At 37.6% G+C, this 17772-nt stretch overlaps 1 protein-coding gene across 4 annotated transcripts; it reads left to right on the plus strand.

The window, feature by feature from the left end:
- The first annotated feature begins 1514 nt into the window (after positions 1 to 1514).
- On the plus strand, positions 1515 to 17672 carry LOC127361537 (synaptosomal-associated protein 23). 4 transcript variants are annotated; one of them, XM_051396235.1, is made up of 8 exons: positions 1515 to 1633; positions 6479 to 6593; positions 11032 to 11073; positions 11617 to 11665; positions 12760 to 12877; positions 14118 to 14291; positions 14442 to 14586; positions 15226 to 17672. In XM_051396235.1, exons 2-8 carry the CDS (start codon positions 6537 to 6539, stop codon positions 15286 to 15288), a joined length of 648 nt encoding a protein of 215 aa, XP_051252195.1. In that variant the 5' UTR covers positions 1515 to 1633; positions 6479 to 6536; the 3' UTR covers positions 15289 to 17672. The 4 variants fall into 4 exon arrangements, with proteins under 4 accessions (XP_051252195.1, XP_051252196.1, XP_051252194.1 ...); XM_051396236.1 differs by having other exon boundaries at positions 1525 to 1670; XM_051396234.1 differs by lacking the exon at positions 1515 to 1633 and adding an exon at positions 1706 to 1872.
- Positions 17673 to 17772: the final 100 nt, after the last annotated feature.

Raw genomic sequence — 17772 nt, forward strand, 5'->3', positions numbered from 1 at the left:
GTCCAGATGGACCGTGTGTTATTGCTGAATAATGCATACTATGTAGACTCTATAAAAGATACATGGGGAAGGGGGAGCAGGGCACCATGCAGGCTCCGTGGGCAGTTCGGTGAGGGCAGCTCTGGAGCAACCCTTGTGCAAATTTGGAGATGTCACAAAATGTTCAGCTTGTAGGTGACCCAACAGGGGGAAATATTTAGCTGCAGTTAGAGAGGGGGGAAAAAAAAAAAAAAAGACACTTTGCCTTTTAGACATTGTCAGTTGATATGTTTGCTGGCACCCTGCCCAGTGTCTTTGCAGTCACCTTGAACAGGCTTTTTGTGGTTTAAACCATAAAACTTGGGGAATTACACAGCAGATTCAATGCTAGAGGCTCGGATTTCAGAGCATCTCTCAGAAACACTATGAAAAACATCCAGCAGTCTGTCTTCATGTAAAATACCGAGAAGGGTGGGGGGGATGAGGGGGCGAGGGGGAGGTCTTGGGTGAAGGGTAAATGCTGCACTCATGTGGGGGAAATGAGCAGCGTCTCTTTTTTTCTCTGGAGTCATATGACAGGACATGCGCACCAACATGTGCTGCGTTCGCGTGCTCGTCGAAAGCTCCTTTCCTCTGAGACTTACAGTTTGAAACACAGCTGCTCAAACAAAACCGACCCAGGTAATGAAAGGTTGGTATAATGTGCAGGGGAGTTAAGAAGAGGCACAGTGTCCCGAATTAAATATTTTCCAAACTAATCTAGAAGCCCAAAACTTATTGTGAATTATATAAAAACTAGAAAAAAGTGAAAATATAAACATATTACCATGTTAATTGTTTACTTACCAAGCAATACAGTAATCTAGTACATTTACTCAAATAGCCTACTACTTGTTTTTGAGATCATTGAGGTATTTTTGATTTTCCTGTGCATTTTCTGCTACTTTCTACATCCACTCCACTGCACTTCAGAGTGAAATATTACACATTTTATACCTATTTTGCAGATAAATTATTAGATTAGCAGATTTTACATATTAAACTTATTACATGCTGATAAAACATGATACTACCTAAAACAAATAAAGTAGTTAAGCAGCTACAATACTAAGGAAGAGGCAGAAGAAGATGCTTATATTGTACTACATCACTCTTTTTTGCCAGGTCGTCATTGTTAATGAGGTTCTCAATTCAAAACTTTTATTGGCCAGGTATGTGCACACATACAAGGAACTTCCCTCCGGTTTTACGTTGCTAAGCATGAATAAACAGGACAACAAGATCAACAAAATAGACATGAACTACTATGTGCAGTTATACATATACAAACAAAAGAAAAACTAACATTTTGTAGTAGACAGTATCTGGTTAATACAATACACAATACAATCTAATATATTTATAGCTCCGAAATGAGCCACTTTCACCTGTAACAGAACATTTCTGCATTCATTCACAGTACTGCACTCACTGCTTCTTCCGAGTTTATAAAACCACTGTATGTTGGCTCCGCTTTGGAATCGCGATATTTCCGACAGCACTTAAACGCACCAGCCGACACACTTCGGACAAGCAGACGGAGGAGAAGCACTGAAGGAATCCAAGAGTTGTCCTGAGCCAAGTTCAGATACCGTCAAGAAGGAGGAGTAACGAGGTAATTTTTTTTTTTTTTCACACAAGGAGGGTTAACTGTAAGTATTGACTCCCCAGATAAACACCTCGCTCCCTTTTTCCTCTCGACATAGTTGTTTGACTGTCGGCGTTTAGGCGGTTGACGGGAAAGCGGAACTAGCTAACTAAACTAGCGAGCTAGCAGCACATTAGCCGAGTTGCCCCAGGAGCCTGCCCCTTGTTTACCACACTGCAGAGCACAACAGCAAGCTTTAAGACAATGTAAGGAAAACTTTAATCTGCTTTTTTGACAGACTACTCGACACTGTTCCCTTTCGCCCCCCACACACACACACAACTCTTTTTATTAAGTTTTTAAAGTGTTATTTGTTGGGACTTTGGAGTCACAACTTTGGTGTCGTGGGTGTGGGTGACAGCCTCTTTTTCTTTTTTTCTCTTTTTTTTTTAAAAAAGTGCATTTGGTTCATGTTTCTCATTCAGCCTAACGTCACTTGTTTATCAAGTGACCCTCGTTAAATAGTGGCTCAGCACTTAACTTTATTCCTCTCTGTATGTAAGGTAACCAAGGTCAGGTGTTTTGTGGATATAGATATTTAAATGCAACGCAGACAACGGAAATGATTAACCCTCTGTCGCATTTTCTGCTATGTCTTCAGTTATGAATGGCAGCTGTTGTGAAAACCGCTGACACGTTTTTTTTTTTTTGGTACCCTATAAAGGCTCTGAGAGGAATATAAATGAGGTTAAGGTTTTTGTGTGTACAGAATGATGTCATTGGCCCTCTTGTTTGTTTGTTTTGATTATCAGCCAACCACCCTACCTAAAAACAGTTCACAGTTCACACTTAACCAAAATCACCTGGGACAGGCTGTAAGAGGGGAAAAATAGCCTCTATGTGTGACTGAAAAAGATCAAGAAGAGGGATATGATCACAGCATGGCGAGAATAAGAAAGGGAGGTCAGTTTGCTGAAGTCAGATCTGGAGGAACAGGTTTGGGTAGAGGAACAAGAAATGCGTTTCCCTGTAGGAGCTATTGTTTTTAGACACTCGCTGTTGGTTGCTGTGAAGAAACTATAACATGAACGGGTATGTCCTTAAGGCTTGTTGAATTATTCTCCTTGTGGCTGTGAACACATGTAGTGTGTCTTCACAGTCTTGAGTGGTTGTCGAGTGTGTGTATGTGTGAGGTGTGAAAATATAGGGTGTACTGTAATGAGGTGATAGGCTCAAATTGCACTGGGGATATAAAACAAATCTAGTATTTACCCTTGAGTTGCTCATGTGTAAAACTTCTCATGAGGATAAATCTATAGTCAGCTATACGGAGACCCGCTTTGCTGGTACGTGTGATTGATCTTTTTAGTGTTGACACGTTCATCTGCTGGTGTTGTGCCTTGATATTTCAAAAAGAGCACAAAATGTGTGAATGAGTCCTCCTTCGGTTGTTACAGTTGTAAACTCGCATCAGTATCTTGCCAAGTCCAATAATCAGTTAGGAAAAAAAACATTCAAGAGTGTGTGAACCAAGTGCCCTCTTTCCAAAGAAAAGAAATGCAGAGTCAACAACATTAAATCCTCTGATGTGTCTGCCAAGTAGACTATCCATTTTCCCTGTTTTTTTTTTGTGTGTGTGTTTTTTTTTTTTCTCAGGATGTAAGTTGGTGCAGGAAAGGGACCTTGGAGCTCAGGGGTTATTTGAAAAACAAGAAAAGTCACTTTAAAGGAAAAAAAGGTTGACAGGAGAGGAAGAGAAAGGAAGATGAATAAAGCTGTTTTTTCCTGAATGTTTTAATCTTTTGAAATAGAGCGCGCCTGATATATTGGTAGGTCAGCATTATTGGCCTATTGCAGACATATAGGTATCGACGTACATCCGATATGTGCCGATATGAAAACTGTAATGACTGCTGGTTGACAACGTATATGTTTAATTATTCTAACATGTTAAATAATATTTAAATAAGTCATATTGGTGCCAAATTGGGGCACAATCCACGTAGAAAATGTTCAAAATTTGCTACATTGGTTGCCATATTGAAATCGTTATTGGTCTCAGAACTTCCATATAAGTCGGGCTCTACTTTAAAAAATGTGTTTGTTATTAACTGAGTCTGTCCTTGAAAGTTCAGTCTTTCTGCAACACAGAAAACAAGCTTAAGTCTTTGCTTATGATGATCTTGATCTAATGTTACCTTGTGCATCAAACGCTGTCCGAGGCAGCCATTACACCACAGTCATTTCAGTGTGTCCTGTAATACTGGGCTGCAATGAAGGTCACTTAATGCACAAATAATTTCTCTTTTGGATTGGATTTGTATCTGCTAAACCACTACACTGCAAGGTAGCCAAGCTCATGCTGTGAACATAAAGCATCTCCATATGGATTGCCTGGAAAAGCACAGTGCAAACACACCTATTACTCAAGCTCTGTCTGCTTCTGCTTGTCAGTGTAGTTGTATTAATGAGAACCCAGCATCGTTTACAACATCACCTGTGGAAAGTACCATATGGGTTGTTGTTTTGCTATGTTACTCGTATGGTCCTGCTCTCACTTCCCTCTAACACATAGGGGCATTTAATTCAGATTCACCTCTTTTTGACAGACTACCTTTGTCTGAACCTCAATGAAGTCCCCCTTTTGAAATCTTTAAAAAATAAACTTGAAGCACAGAAAAATGTCCAGTTCCTCAACGAGCTGCGCTTAGTGGCCAACCATGATAAACACTTCCTGCTAATGGCTCACAGTGACAGCTTCAGCGACGTCTTGCCTTGTGCCCGCCCTAATGTTGTACATATTGTGCAAGATTATGAAATCTCAATATTAATCTGAACGCAGAGCCTGCAAGGAGCTGTGAAATGTGCTCACATCTGGTGTGTTCTGATGTGATCAGCTGTGGGACGTCACGTGAGATCAGTAGCATAACTGTCTGTGCCTTTTTTAAACTGAAGCTTTCAGTAACTCAGTCTTTACCACCGAGGAGCCAAAGTTGAACTTTGTTGCATTTTAGTGCATCAAATTTGACTTTTTTTTTTTTTTTTTACTGATGGCAGCAGTTTATTTGCAAACCCTCCTCCATGTTCTCAGACAATTAAGTAGGTGTTGTGTATCACCCCGCTGTAATACAATCCCTGGATGCAGTCCATAAAGATACTAGTGACGGCAATCAAGTAGGCTGTATCATTGTGGTTGCATAAATAATCACATTTGGTTATATTTGTTTCCATGATAAGCTATCCTATAATATTATTGTATAAGATATATGATTACGGCACGTAAAAACTGCACAAAAAAGAAGAACATAATTTATAATGTGAATGGTGTGATAAGTAGAGCCATTAACTGTTCATTTCAGTAAGTAAAGTAGTTTTAAAGTATTAAATTCATACATGTGTGTCATTAAACTGTGATGCTGCATTTTAAAACCAAACTAACACAAACTGTAGTTCAAGCAATTTCTTAAATTGTCCATATTATCAGTGAACACAACTAAAAGACAACTTCTTTTAAAAGACCTACCTTTTTAATATTACTTATAACACAGTAATGTGCTTTTTACACTTGTAAAACAGTTGTATCTTGTTATATTCTATTTTTATGAACTTGTTTTAACTTTTATCATTTCATTGATCTGTTTATTTACTGACTTTAAATCAAGTAGTAGTAAACCATTGTAATGTTTTGCGTACTTCTGCCCGTTCATCCAAGCTCATGATTCAGATTTTCCTATCACAGACTCCTTATCTCTGTTTCCTCATCATTGGCATACATTCTGCTAGCCACACTGCAGCTAAGCTTTACGCTAACAGGGAACTGCTCTAGGCTCACCAAAAGATAGTTTTGAGCCATTGTTGAATTAGATTTTCGTTTCTTTTATCAGCAAGCCTGCTGTATGTGTTCAGCCTCCTAACACTCCTTCAGGGGCAGGAAAAGAGGCTGATTTGTTTAGGTTTTGCATCTCCTTCTTCCCTCTCCATATGGGTGACATGAACATACATTGATGCTCTCATGTAGTCAAATGTTAGGTCCCTAAATGTGTTCTCCATATTTAAGATTACACACTGAAGCAATAGTCTACAGCACAGAGCCCTGACTACTGGTGTTGCATAATGATGTGCTGTGGCTGAGGCATTGAGACACTAAACCCTGATACACCTATAATTTAAATTAGGGAATTTGAATTAGGCTTACTGATTATTTTACTGAAAACAATGACATTAAGTTCAGGATTAATCGGTATAATGTAAAAAAAAATAAAGGTTTTTAAAAATCCCATCATAATTTATAAGAGCCTAATTGCTTATTTTGTCTGACCAGCAGTCAAAGACAAATATTACATTTATCATTATTTGAGACAGAGAATATCAAAGAAACCTCACATTTCCAAATCTGTAAATTGCTGTACAGAAATGTCCAAGATACAGTAGGTTTGAGGTAATTTAGGAACACTATTACACAGTTAATCGACTAGAGGTTTTTTTCACAACTTTATCAAACATGTTTGAATGTGTGTTGTATTTATATATAAAAATTGCAGGTCCATGTCATTAGATTTATTTTCAAACTAGCAAATACTAATATCAGTTTTGGTCTTAAAAATACAGCATCTGTCATGCTATAATAGGCACTGTCAGCTAATTGGTTATTCAACTACCTGTTTCATCAGTAATTGGCATCAATATGATGCTATATTCTCCCTTAAACTTAATATACTTCACTCTCACTCTTGTATGGTGATAAAATATGTTTTAGTAGCTCACAGTAAAGGTATGGTCTCAGATTTGTTTGGAGTCACAGAGCTTGATGATAATTGACGCCCTCTGATGTGACGTCAGTGAGTGACCTTTTGAAATCTTCCCCTCCTCCAGGCCGCAGAATATCGAGCTCGGTGCCGCAGGAGGAGCCTCCAAACAGGACAGCAGCAACATGGAAGACATGACTGTGGAACAGATGACCATGAGGGCCAACCAAGTGACTGACGAGGTACTGAGTCACACACACTTACACTCACACAATACACAGACAAAGAATCCCTCTCTCCCTCATTCTCTCATTGTCTGAGTGAGTCTGAAACTTCCTTGAGGTGATTTTCTGCCCAAAATATTTTAGTATGAAATGCCAGAACTGTGCAAGCTTACAGATAGAAGCCTGAAACTATCAGTGTTGGGAGCATACTGAGCATACAGATGAACACTGGGGAAGTGAATAATGTTTGCAGGAGAGTTTTGAGAAGTTTCTGTGTTTTGATCCTTTTCGGTAACACTTTATCTTACGGGTCAGTAATTTCCGAATAATTTCCTAATAATTCTCTCTGTCATTTCCTACAAAGAATTACATATTTTGCTACTAACTGATACACATCCAGTTAATGAATTCCAATTTGGTGCTTAGCAGAGGGTCTTAGTCAGTGCACACAATGTGAGTGTAACATCCAAATGTGTGAAATTTGTCTACAGGAAAGCAAACAATTCAATGTATATGGTGACTTAAGTTTGCACTTCAAAATATAATATATATTAAATTGATAAAAAAAAAATTCTTGGGTTTAAATTTAGCTTTTCTTTAAAGGATTTGCAATAATTAGTACAAAATTACATCAAGGAAATGTCCTTGGAAATCATTTAGAAATGACAGACCCTTAAAACATAGTGTTACCCAGTTTTAGTGCTACTTATCACCATTTAAATTTAAGCTGAGCACAGCTGTTATTCTCTGTGGACAATGAAACTGCCAACTTTTAACAGACATCTCTCAAGCCTGCAGGGAATGAGTCTTTGATACTAAAAAGGGAGTTTTTGGGTGGAGTATCCCTTTAATTCATGACCAGAGGACTAAAACATACATGCTAATTATCCACAAACAAGCGATCAGGACAATGAATTTGTTTCAGATGCAAAACTGCAGTTGTTCAAATTTAAATGAAGCCATACAAAGTTGCAGGAGCTGTGAATATAAAGTCTTAAAGGAGCAGTTTGACATTTTGGGAGGAGTAAGATGGGAAATTAAATACTACTCTAATGTCTGTACACTAATATGAAAGTAGAGGCAGTTGGCTAAGCATAAAAACTGTAAATTGAGGGTAACAGCTAGCCTGGCTTGGTTTAAAGGTGAAAAAAAAAATACCAGCACATCTAAAGCACGCTAATTAAAATGTGTCAATTAACATGTCTGTCTGTACAAAAACAGAACCGAAGCTAATCACATGTTGGCTTTAGTTTTTAGCACACATGTGTGAGAGTGGTATCAATTTCCTCATGTAACTCTCAGTCAGAAAGCAAATAAGCTTATTTCCCAAACATAAAAATTTTTTGTCCAAACACTTGGAGGCAAAACCTTCCAAGCTACAACAATGTAGATCATTTAATGTATATTCAGTTTCATCATTCAGCCTCATTAGTGCATTACTATTGAAATATTTGATTTAATCATGCACTTGATAATCAAGCTTTATGATTATTGTGATGAAATAATCAACACATACATACGTGTAATCGGGCGTACAGCACTGAAAGCACCAGGGCTTGGTAAATATATTTGTTGGATTCACAGTTGATTATTAAGCTACGCATTAATAGGAAGTGTGTGACGCTTTATGTCTAATTTAGTCTGATAGCTCCCTTGCCCCTCTGTGGTTTTGAGGGTTTGAATGTTGTCAGCTATATCTTAGTGTTTTATTATCAAGGAGATAATTGTTTAATCAGCACTCCAGGGCATCATATGATCAGCCATCTGATTCAAATGGATTCAAACGGATTCAAATTAACTTATTCTAGCTGGGCTTGTAGCTGTGTACTTAACCTTCCTGTAATTCTGACTGTACTAATTGTCCTTTTTTCTTTTTCCTTAACTGTGTGTTTTTTCTCTCTCTCTGCATGCTTTCTTACTTAACTTGCGATTTTCTCTTTTATCTCTCTTCTTTTTGCTGCTGCGTGGTTGACTTTGCAGCTCATAGAAGGGAGAGGGAATGGGAGGGTCCTCCCTGCTAATGCTACTTATCACTCTGAGTCTTTCAGGTATGAGTAGTTACTCAAAGCCAGAGCATGGCTGGTTATGTATCAGGGCAACATCGGAATTTGTTATGATAAGAAAGGATTGTTTGTAGGACGTCTAACACAAGCTGTCTTATAATATCAAAGCTGTTTTCCATCTAGTAATTAAAAAAGGCTTCTACACTCCTCAGTATTACATTAATAGTTATTTAAATTAATTATATGTGTGCTACTACAAAATCATCCTGGTATATTGCAGCCAATTTATACCCGTAGTGTGTTTTTTATGCTTTTTGTGACAGAATAACACTTGAATTTCTGTGTTTTAAAAAGCCTTACATGTCGTTTGCTGGAACCACCACGTACCTCGCCTGACTGTACTTTCATTTAAGCCATCCCAAACAAATGTTAAAAATACCATGCCATTGTCTGTATCTCACAGCAACCCAATCTGGAAAATTTGGCTAAGACAGCGATTTCGGGCTTAATTAGCCAAGTTCAAGGATTTTAGGAGACATAATGTAATGTTTATCCACCCAAGTGATGTTCTGGCTAAGCCAACAGAAACCTGGCTGAGCTCAACACATCCCTCTCGCCAATTCCGTGTTTGTCTTTTTCTCAACTCACTGATTAATGTATTCAGAGCAAACGTAACACAGAGAGAATGAGGAATCGGGTCCCCACTCTCTCTCTTGTTAACAGTTCATTAGTGATGGTAACAATGGAGTCATGCCCCGAGTCACTCTTTTGGATGCTCTGGTCTCTGTACAGCACTTGCTATTAATAGAGACACAAAGGCGTAACTCACCTGAACTGACTGCATTCCAGTTTGCAGTCAACTTTTGTGTCTTTGTGCGCATGTGTGTCTGTGTTTTGTGTCAGCCGTACCCATGTCACTTGATCAGGGAGAGTTAAGACACGGTGACACACACTACCCCTGCAGCTATCCACGCATCATAATAATTTTAAGCAGGTTTTAGTATGTAGGGTGTTAGTCAGTTTATTTATTTATTTATTTATTTAGAGTGTGCTATCTAGGGCTGAAATAAAAGAATATGTCAAAGCATTCAGGTTATTATCACATAAGGAATGCAAAAACAATAGCAAATCCTCACTATTGAGAGACTGGAGCCATCCTTAACAAAGCAAAAAACTCAAACAATTAATCTATTATTAGAATAGTTGATGATTCATTTTCTGTTAATCAATCAGTTGTCTTGTTACAGCTCTAGAAGAGGAGTTGTTCACAGCTGGGGGGAAATTTTGTCGATGTAATTGTTTGGTCTATAAGATGTCTAAAAAAATTATTCTGGAACAATAACACAATTTCCCAAAGAGCAGGTTTACGTATTCAAATTGAAATATTTATATATATATCTTAATAGATTAAAACTAAAGCTAAACACATTTGAGAAGCTGGAAACAGTGAATGTTGGGCATTGATGGCGTTGCAAAAAATGACTGTTTGAAAACTGAATTGGACAGAACAAGCAATTTGAAGACATCCCCTCAGGCTTTAGATGGCCTGTCTTTTTGTATTTTATAGACTAATATAAAAATGAATCAAGAAAATAACTGGCAGGTTAATTAATAATTAAAATAATCATTAGTTGCAGCCCTAATAAGCTCTGAAATGTTTGTTCCATAACTGCACTGCAACTTCTAAGACCAGGAAAACCAATTGACCCCAAATTATGATTTTATAATCATATAAATATACACTATCTAGTCTACTGTTACAGTGTTGTATTGATGTATCAGCCAGGTAAACAGGGCAGGCTGGGGTTGCAGGGAAAGACTAATTCAAACACTGATGTAAAAGATTGGAGAAGATACAGTATGTGAAGCAGTGTTTGTATGTACAGGTGTGGACATACAAAGATAGGATCTTATATCTTTACACTCACATAGAACTGGTTTTCTAGATTTGTTGCTATCTACTTTCATAACTTTATAAACATTCATGGTGGCACTTCCTCCTCCATGTTTTTTTTTTTATCTTGTGTATCTTTCCATTTTCCTTATCCCTCTTATCTTGCTCTCTTTTCTCATTGTCTCTTTAATTCCCTTATGTTGTTTTGTTCTGTTCTCTTCTGTCTCTTAAGGCCACATTCACACCAGTCTGTGGTTTTGTTGAAATAAATTCAGATCCAGATAGAAGCCAGATAGATGTAAAACCCTGTCTGGGTTTAATACTAATAAAGTATAAGTATGAGTTAATAAAATTCAGTCCATATTCATTTTATTTGCAAAATCTTGTTTGGTTACATTTGGGTAGTTGGCACCTAAAAGAAAGGATCCACAAATGTATCAACCAAAATCAGTCTTTGTCTTTTTTTATTGTTTTTTTTCCTCATTCTATGTGCAGGCTGCTTTCACATAAAAAACTCACCTCTTTTTATCCACTAACACTTCTTGTTTTTCCTCCACAGTCACTGGAAAGCACACGCAGGATGCTGCAGATGGCAGAGGAGGTGAGACTTTGATGATTTGCTGCCGCTACTGACACAAAATCACAATATCGTGTTACGCGCAGCCATGTTTTGATGACCGGAAAGCGGTCCCATGCTGGTTTATAATTGGGCCCCTGCCTGGATGAGGGTTAGGAAATTTTCATCTCAGCGAATGATGATTTCTGCGATGTAATGCCCAGGCTTACAAGTTGATCATAATTAAGTAGTCTTTGTTTGACATTAGATGATAGAAGATTTTAACATTTAATGTAATAAAAGATTTGGTACTCTGAGTTTATATTCTCTTTTTAAAAGATTATTAGAGAAGAGTCATTTTGAAAAGTTAAAGCATTTAAAGAAAATTGTTGCTTCAGTTATTAATTATTACACTTTTTTGTATGAATTTGTCTTAGCATCAGTTAGCTTTCAAATTCTGATCAAAACCAATATCCTAATTAACTCCTAATTGTATCCAACCCTGATTATTTCCATTCTTTTATAAAACATGAATCTGTCTGTAATCTTTTCATTGGTTCTGAATTTGTGTGACTCTTATGTTTTCAGAGCAAACAGACTGGCATCAACACCATGGTGATGTTGGACCAGCAAGGAGGTAGATAATACATCATGAACACTGCTAGTTTTAATGCATATATATATATTTACATATTCCACATATCCACCTCTTCTTCTTTTCCAGCTTTCAGTTCATTGCTATTTTATTTTTTGTTGTTGCTCTTTGTCTGTGGCAAAGAGTGAAATGCTGAGTGAAATGCTAATGGTTAAGTTTAAAGAGTCACCCACATTTTAAAGGAAGTGAGTAACATATAGACATATATCACACTAATAGTATTACAATAAACCGTAATAATAAAAAATAATAAAATGCACTTGTATACACATCCTTGTGTATCAGATTTGGATCAGATTTTTTGGACAGTTCTGTTGCAGATGTCGTGCCGCAATGAAAAGAATAGATTTCCTGTTTTGATATTTACAGAAACAATTTCTTTTCACTGAAGCACTCAGGATCACAAAGGGAAGCTCACAAAGATGAGTCTGCGATAGAAAGTTTGCAAGGACAACGATTTGTAAAGCATTAACTCATAAAACTGAATAAGTGCTAACAAAGCTGTATTTACACACATCCACCAATCATCATAGTTCTACTCTAACAGCAACACTGAAAGGAAGTGGTATTGTGATGAGATTAAAAAAATATCTGTGTTTGAGTGTGCATCAGTATTGGCCACAGTTTGTTGGTAGTGTTCTGTAATGTACATCCTTAAATATTGGTGCACTAGATTAATGTGTACCTTCATTGTTTCTTCAAGTTATTTGTCTATATTTGTGCTGAAATCTTGTTTAATTGTTTATTGCCTGTAACTTTATGTATAACTACGGTCTAAGACATGCACTCCCTGTTTAAAAATGTGCATTTGTAATTATTTGTTGTACTACCTGCAGGATGTCATTATTTTTTTTTTTTTTTTTTTTTTTTTGCTGCTGCAATGACCCAGTTATTGACCCAATTTAGGAATCCTCACAGGGATCATTAAAATTTAATCTAATATGTTCTAAAAATTGATTAATAGAGTGGCTATACAAAACAACGTCAACAATAAGACAAATTCCCAGTGTATAAAACGCACCTAGATACAGAAAAGGAGAGTCTGACATGGTGTGGTGCTCCTGTCTGTGTTTCAGAGCAGCTGAGGCGTGTGGACGAGGGCATGGACCAGATCAACCAGGACATGAGACAGGCTGAGAAAAACCTGACTGACCTCTCCAAGTGCTGCGGCCTCTGTGTCTGCCCCTGTGACAGGTACACTGTACAACCCAGAGCTGCTGAAGGCTCCAAATCACTGTTGTGTGTCATCATGCTTCTCTCTACTTTTTTTTGTGTGCTGTGCTTTTATGTATCATAATTATTTATAGAGAAGGTATGTGGCTGGTTTATATGTGTGAGTGGACTTTAAAGCAATCACTATTAGCTGTATAGAACAAGCAGGAAAGGATGAAACAACTGAAGTTTTTGATCAATAACATATTTTACTTTGATATGTTTATTTAATTTTTTAAAGTAAGGAGCATTCAGGATTAAAACACAGTCTGTAGCCTAAATAAGTTCACGTTTGGATTTTGGGTCCATTTTGGATTAATACAGCAACTATGGCGCAGTGTTCCCCACTGCAACAGCAACTTGTTTTGAATTGTCTACCACTCGCCTCTACTTGGCTCCTTCTGCGTAGCAACAGAAACTCACGCTCATGGGTATTTTGAGCCGTCCACCGTGCCAAAGTCATGGGCAAATCATAATTTCTCAGAAACAAAGTAGAGAAAAATTCAAATTAGTTGTCATTCCATCACTATATAGGATTTTTTCATATCCAGGAGAGTCCTGAGTTTCTGTATTAAGTAACATTGAAGATATTGTTTAAAAGAAAAAAAATTGAAATGGAAACAGAGAACTGGGAAAAACTTTTCCATAACACAACTCTGATCTGTCAGGATGCTTTCATATGAACACAGCGTGCACTCAAAATAGTGTAACATGGAAAAAAGTAAATATAAAAATTATTTGCATGTCAAATATGTATTTTACAGTCAAAAGATTGCTGAGTTTGTGAGCATTCCCAGTGGTTTATGAATGGGTAAGGAATGTGACAGTGTTCCTACCAACATGACAGGTGAAGCGCTCTGTGCTGAGCATACTTAAAACCCTCCATCAAACCATATCGACATGCATTGTCAGTGTGTGTGCATAGTAAGATCATATCTGGTTCTAAACATGGAAAAAAAAATCTCCCCAAATGCTTTCACATTGGAGCAGAGGATTCTTTGATGATTACCAAAAGATAAGGTAGGGAATCTTTATTAACTTCCTTTATAATTAATCAACATCTGTGACTGCAGCCAATTTTGGAGCTTTATAAATCTCCTCTGGAGGTTTTTTGTTTTTTATCCAGGTCCATGTTGGTGCATTTAAGTTAACAGTCTTCATGTTGTTATTTAAACACTTCTGGATTTCCTGGTTTGTAAAGACTTGACATTTTTTCCTCCAGGGTGTCTTCAATCGAGCACGACTCAAAATACAAGCGTACCTGGGGTATTGGAGGAGGTGACGGCGAAATTGATTCCAATGGCTCAAAAGTAGTCTCAAGGCAGCCCTCAGGTGTCCGTAATGGCCAGGCTGCCCAGGCGAGCGCCCCGGCGCCCTCAGGCCCATACGTCAAGAGGTGGAGTCCTAGGCATTTTGTTTCCTTACAAATCTTTCTTCATAATGTTCAGAGGCTTGTTTAGTTTAGAGATTACATTCAGTCTTTATTTTTAATATTCACAAATAAGATATCGGGACACACTTGACACACTTTACATCTGTGGTACAGGATAACCAACGATGCACGCGAGGATGAGATGGAGGAGAATCTGGATGCTGTGGGCAGCATCATTGGCAACCTGAAAACTATGGCTATGGACATGGGCAGTGAGATAGACAAGCAGAACAAACAGATCGACGGCATCACTGCCAAGGTAAGGAGTCTGGGATGAATTTGAATTGTTTCATGCTGCACCTCAACGTGTTTTTCAAACATGGATGTTGGATTTGCAAAAGTTTTATGAGGAAGGAAATGCATTCAGCATGTTTTTTCAAGGATACACACTTTGCATTCTGGTGAGAGAGAGAATGAATGAAAACATAACTTTTGTCAATTTAAAAGAAAACACCACAGGGTAACTTTTAAAAGAATTACTTATTGCTTTACAGGAAATGCAATGAAGTACATTCAGGTTAAAGGTTCCCTGTGAAGGTTTCCTGAAAACCAAAACAATGTTCAATCAGTTTCCTTCCTTTTTTAAGATATTTGCAAAGAAGAATTTTCTTTCTTTGCATTGTTTACATTCATGTTTACATTCATGTTTACTTCGGCCTTTCCTTTTGGAGCACTGCTGCACATTACATTTCCCCATGCACGTGTATCCTCGTCCACGAGACAAACAAAACAGGGACCCACTTATTAAAAACCTGCCCCATAGCACCAGAGTTCAAAAACTCCACAGGAAATGTTTTTTAAAATGCATTTAAAGTCAGTGAAGTGCTAAATGAAAAGAAAAAAGGGGTGGATGTTTGTGTACCAACCCTTTCTCACCTGCTCCTGTTCTGTCTTTCAGGCGGACATGAACAAACTTCGCATCGATGAAGCCAACCAGAGAGCCAACAAGCTCATCAAGTAGACGAGGAACCCCGCTTCCACCAGTTTTATCCATCAACCTTGAGCCTCTGTCGCTGCACCCATACACACACACACACACACACTGCCTTGTTGTGCACATGCACAAACACACACTCTTAGACATAAAAAAAAAATTCAGTCCGGAAGAATATCTTTGCCAGCAGTGTGCCTGCCTTTACTGCACCAAGATGTAAGTTGAATACACAAACATTTATACATTTTATAAATTGACTACCAATATAGCCTTTGACATATGTATTTCATAGTCATGCTGGACTTTGAGAAGCAGGCTGGGCATCAGAAACTGCACCCAGATGTGACTGACTGCCTATACCTGCTGTTTGATACCAAATATGCACAAGACCTGTTGTATCATATCTCATTCACAAGAAGGAAAGCGGCACAGGTCTGCTGCTTTTCTTTCTTATTTTTTCCTCTTTTTTTGCCTTTCTCTTAAATTCAGGAACTATGAACTTTCTCTCTTTGTCTGTGTGCGTCTGTGGTTTGTATGGATGAGGTCACAGATACAGACTCATTAACTATCTTTTAGTGATATACAGCACAGCGTTAACTTATGTGTCAGCCCCTGTTGGTCCTGTCTCGATACAGCTACATCTAGTTAAATCAAAAAAACATTGATTTTAGTCTGAGAATGTATCTTCCTCAAATTCGTATTGGTTCAATGTGTAATTAAGTTTATTGTATCATGTATTGTTTTGAGATGACATGCTTATTTAATTATTCTTTATCAAGCAGAAATGACCTGTGGATAAAGTTGTGTTTTTTAACACTTTGTTCTCATGTCATTTGTGCCATTTGAGATGTAAAAGCTATTTCAAAAGATATCAAATGTTGTGCTTTGGGGGTGAGTCATGGCAAATTCTTTCATGCTGGCTTTCAAAGCACCTACCCCTGAATGATGGCAATTTAAAGTTTTCATTTTCTGACTACTGAGAAGTCAAGGTTGTTTGTAACATTTTGCGAAAAAGAATTGTGAGGCGGTGACCTGGTAGAAATTTTAATATATATATATATAGCAATCACTTGTCCTTCAAATGTGAAGGAGGGTCAGTACGCATCATGAGGAACGTTCATCATTAGCTCCTCCAAGGAATCTAGTTTAGTTTATAATAACACTGAATATGGGAAACACGAGTGAATGGTTGAATAAAAGTTGATTTGTCATCAGTGGATCAACTGCTGTACTTCATATTTAGCGGCTCTCTAGGTTTTTCCACTCTGAGCGCAGTGTTGATGTACATACTGAAACATACTATAGCTATAGTCATTCTGTTAATCTAATTCTATTCTTCTTTCTGCGTTACCTCCTGGTTAATAAAGATTTATAGCACCCAAGAGGAGATTTAACAGCCTATGCAGGGTTCCTACACAAGTCTGGTTATGTGTGGAAAATTAATTTTCCTCAAGTTTGATAATTGCAGTCTGTATGAAAACAAATGTTCAGTCCTGAAACAGACGGCTGTACATTGTTTAATCTACTATCATTTCTCATATTAGCTCACTGGGTCACTGTCATTATGGCATATGCAGCGGTTTTGTCATAATGAAAATGACTGAGAATCTTACAATTTAAAGCTATCAGTCAGGAAAATGTTTAAATTTAGGAATGGGAGAATGTGCAGGAACCCTGTAAATGCCTTTTTATAGATGGTCTATGGTTGTGTTCTAACAGCCAGTGTATCACAAACAGCTCCTCTTGCATCTGTTCTGTAAATAGCCAGTTTTCACAGCAGGGCTACAGTAAAATGATAATATCTGATCATGGAAAGCATAATTTGCTTTGTCAAAGCCGTAGCAAGGCTGAGAAATTACTGCTGGCAGCAAGATGCAAAAGTATACATGTAAATGAATGATGTTTAAGGGGTAAACGTAGAAGCAGAATAAGTTGTGGCGGGCTGTTAAGGCCTCGCTGTGGGAAATTGGCTAATGATAAAGTGATACAGTATGCTGAAAGTATCTCTCATATGCATCTTCTGGCTTGTTTGTTTTGGGAAAAAAATGATAATTTGTGTTCTCTGCTGCAGGCATACACCTATTGAGTTTGTAAAGATTGAAATGAACTGTTATTCAGGGCTTTGTATTGCTATAAGTGATCACCCTCAGCCCGTTACTTGTCAGCTGAGATCTAATTAGTCTAGCCTAAGGCCGCCTCGCTGTCCTGAGGCTGTTTATTCATTGTTGTACCAACAGCCACTGGAATGTAAATCCAACCGTTTTGTCTATTTTGAATATGTTCATATGCAGGTCGTCTTATCTGAAATTAGCTTGGTTAACGGATGACTGTACAACAAAGTAAAAATGCCTTTTGTTTTCACGGCTGCCTCTGTTAAATATTTGTACTCAATAAATCTATTTTGAAATTCATTGTATTGCATCTTTTTTAATGTATTAATAATTATAATAAAATCAGTATTCATTCAAAATAGGCAACCGTGGTCATGAATTTCAAAGTTTAGCTTAAGGT

This window comes from Dicentrarchus labrax, unplaced genomic scaffold, assembly GCF_905237075.1.
Source record: "Dicentrarchus labrax unplaced genomic scaffold, dlabrax2021, whole genome shotgun sequence".
Taxonomy (NCBI): Eukaryota; Metazoa; Chordata; class Actinopteri; family Moronidae; genus Dicentrarchus; species Dicentrarchus labrax.

Excerpts from the sequence above, each read along its gene's own strand:
- LOC127361537 (XM_051396232.1), top strand. Across the intron at positions 14,292-14,441 it reads TCAGGCCCATACGTCAAGAG|GATAACCAACGATGCACGCG; the intron begins GTGGAGTCCTAG and ends TCTGTGGTACAG. Across the intron at positions 14,587-15,225 it reads TCGACGGCATCACTGCCAAG|GCGGACATGAACAAACTTCG; the intron begins GTAAGGAGTCTG and ends TCTGTCTTTCAG.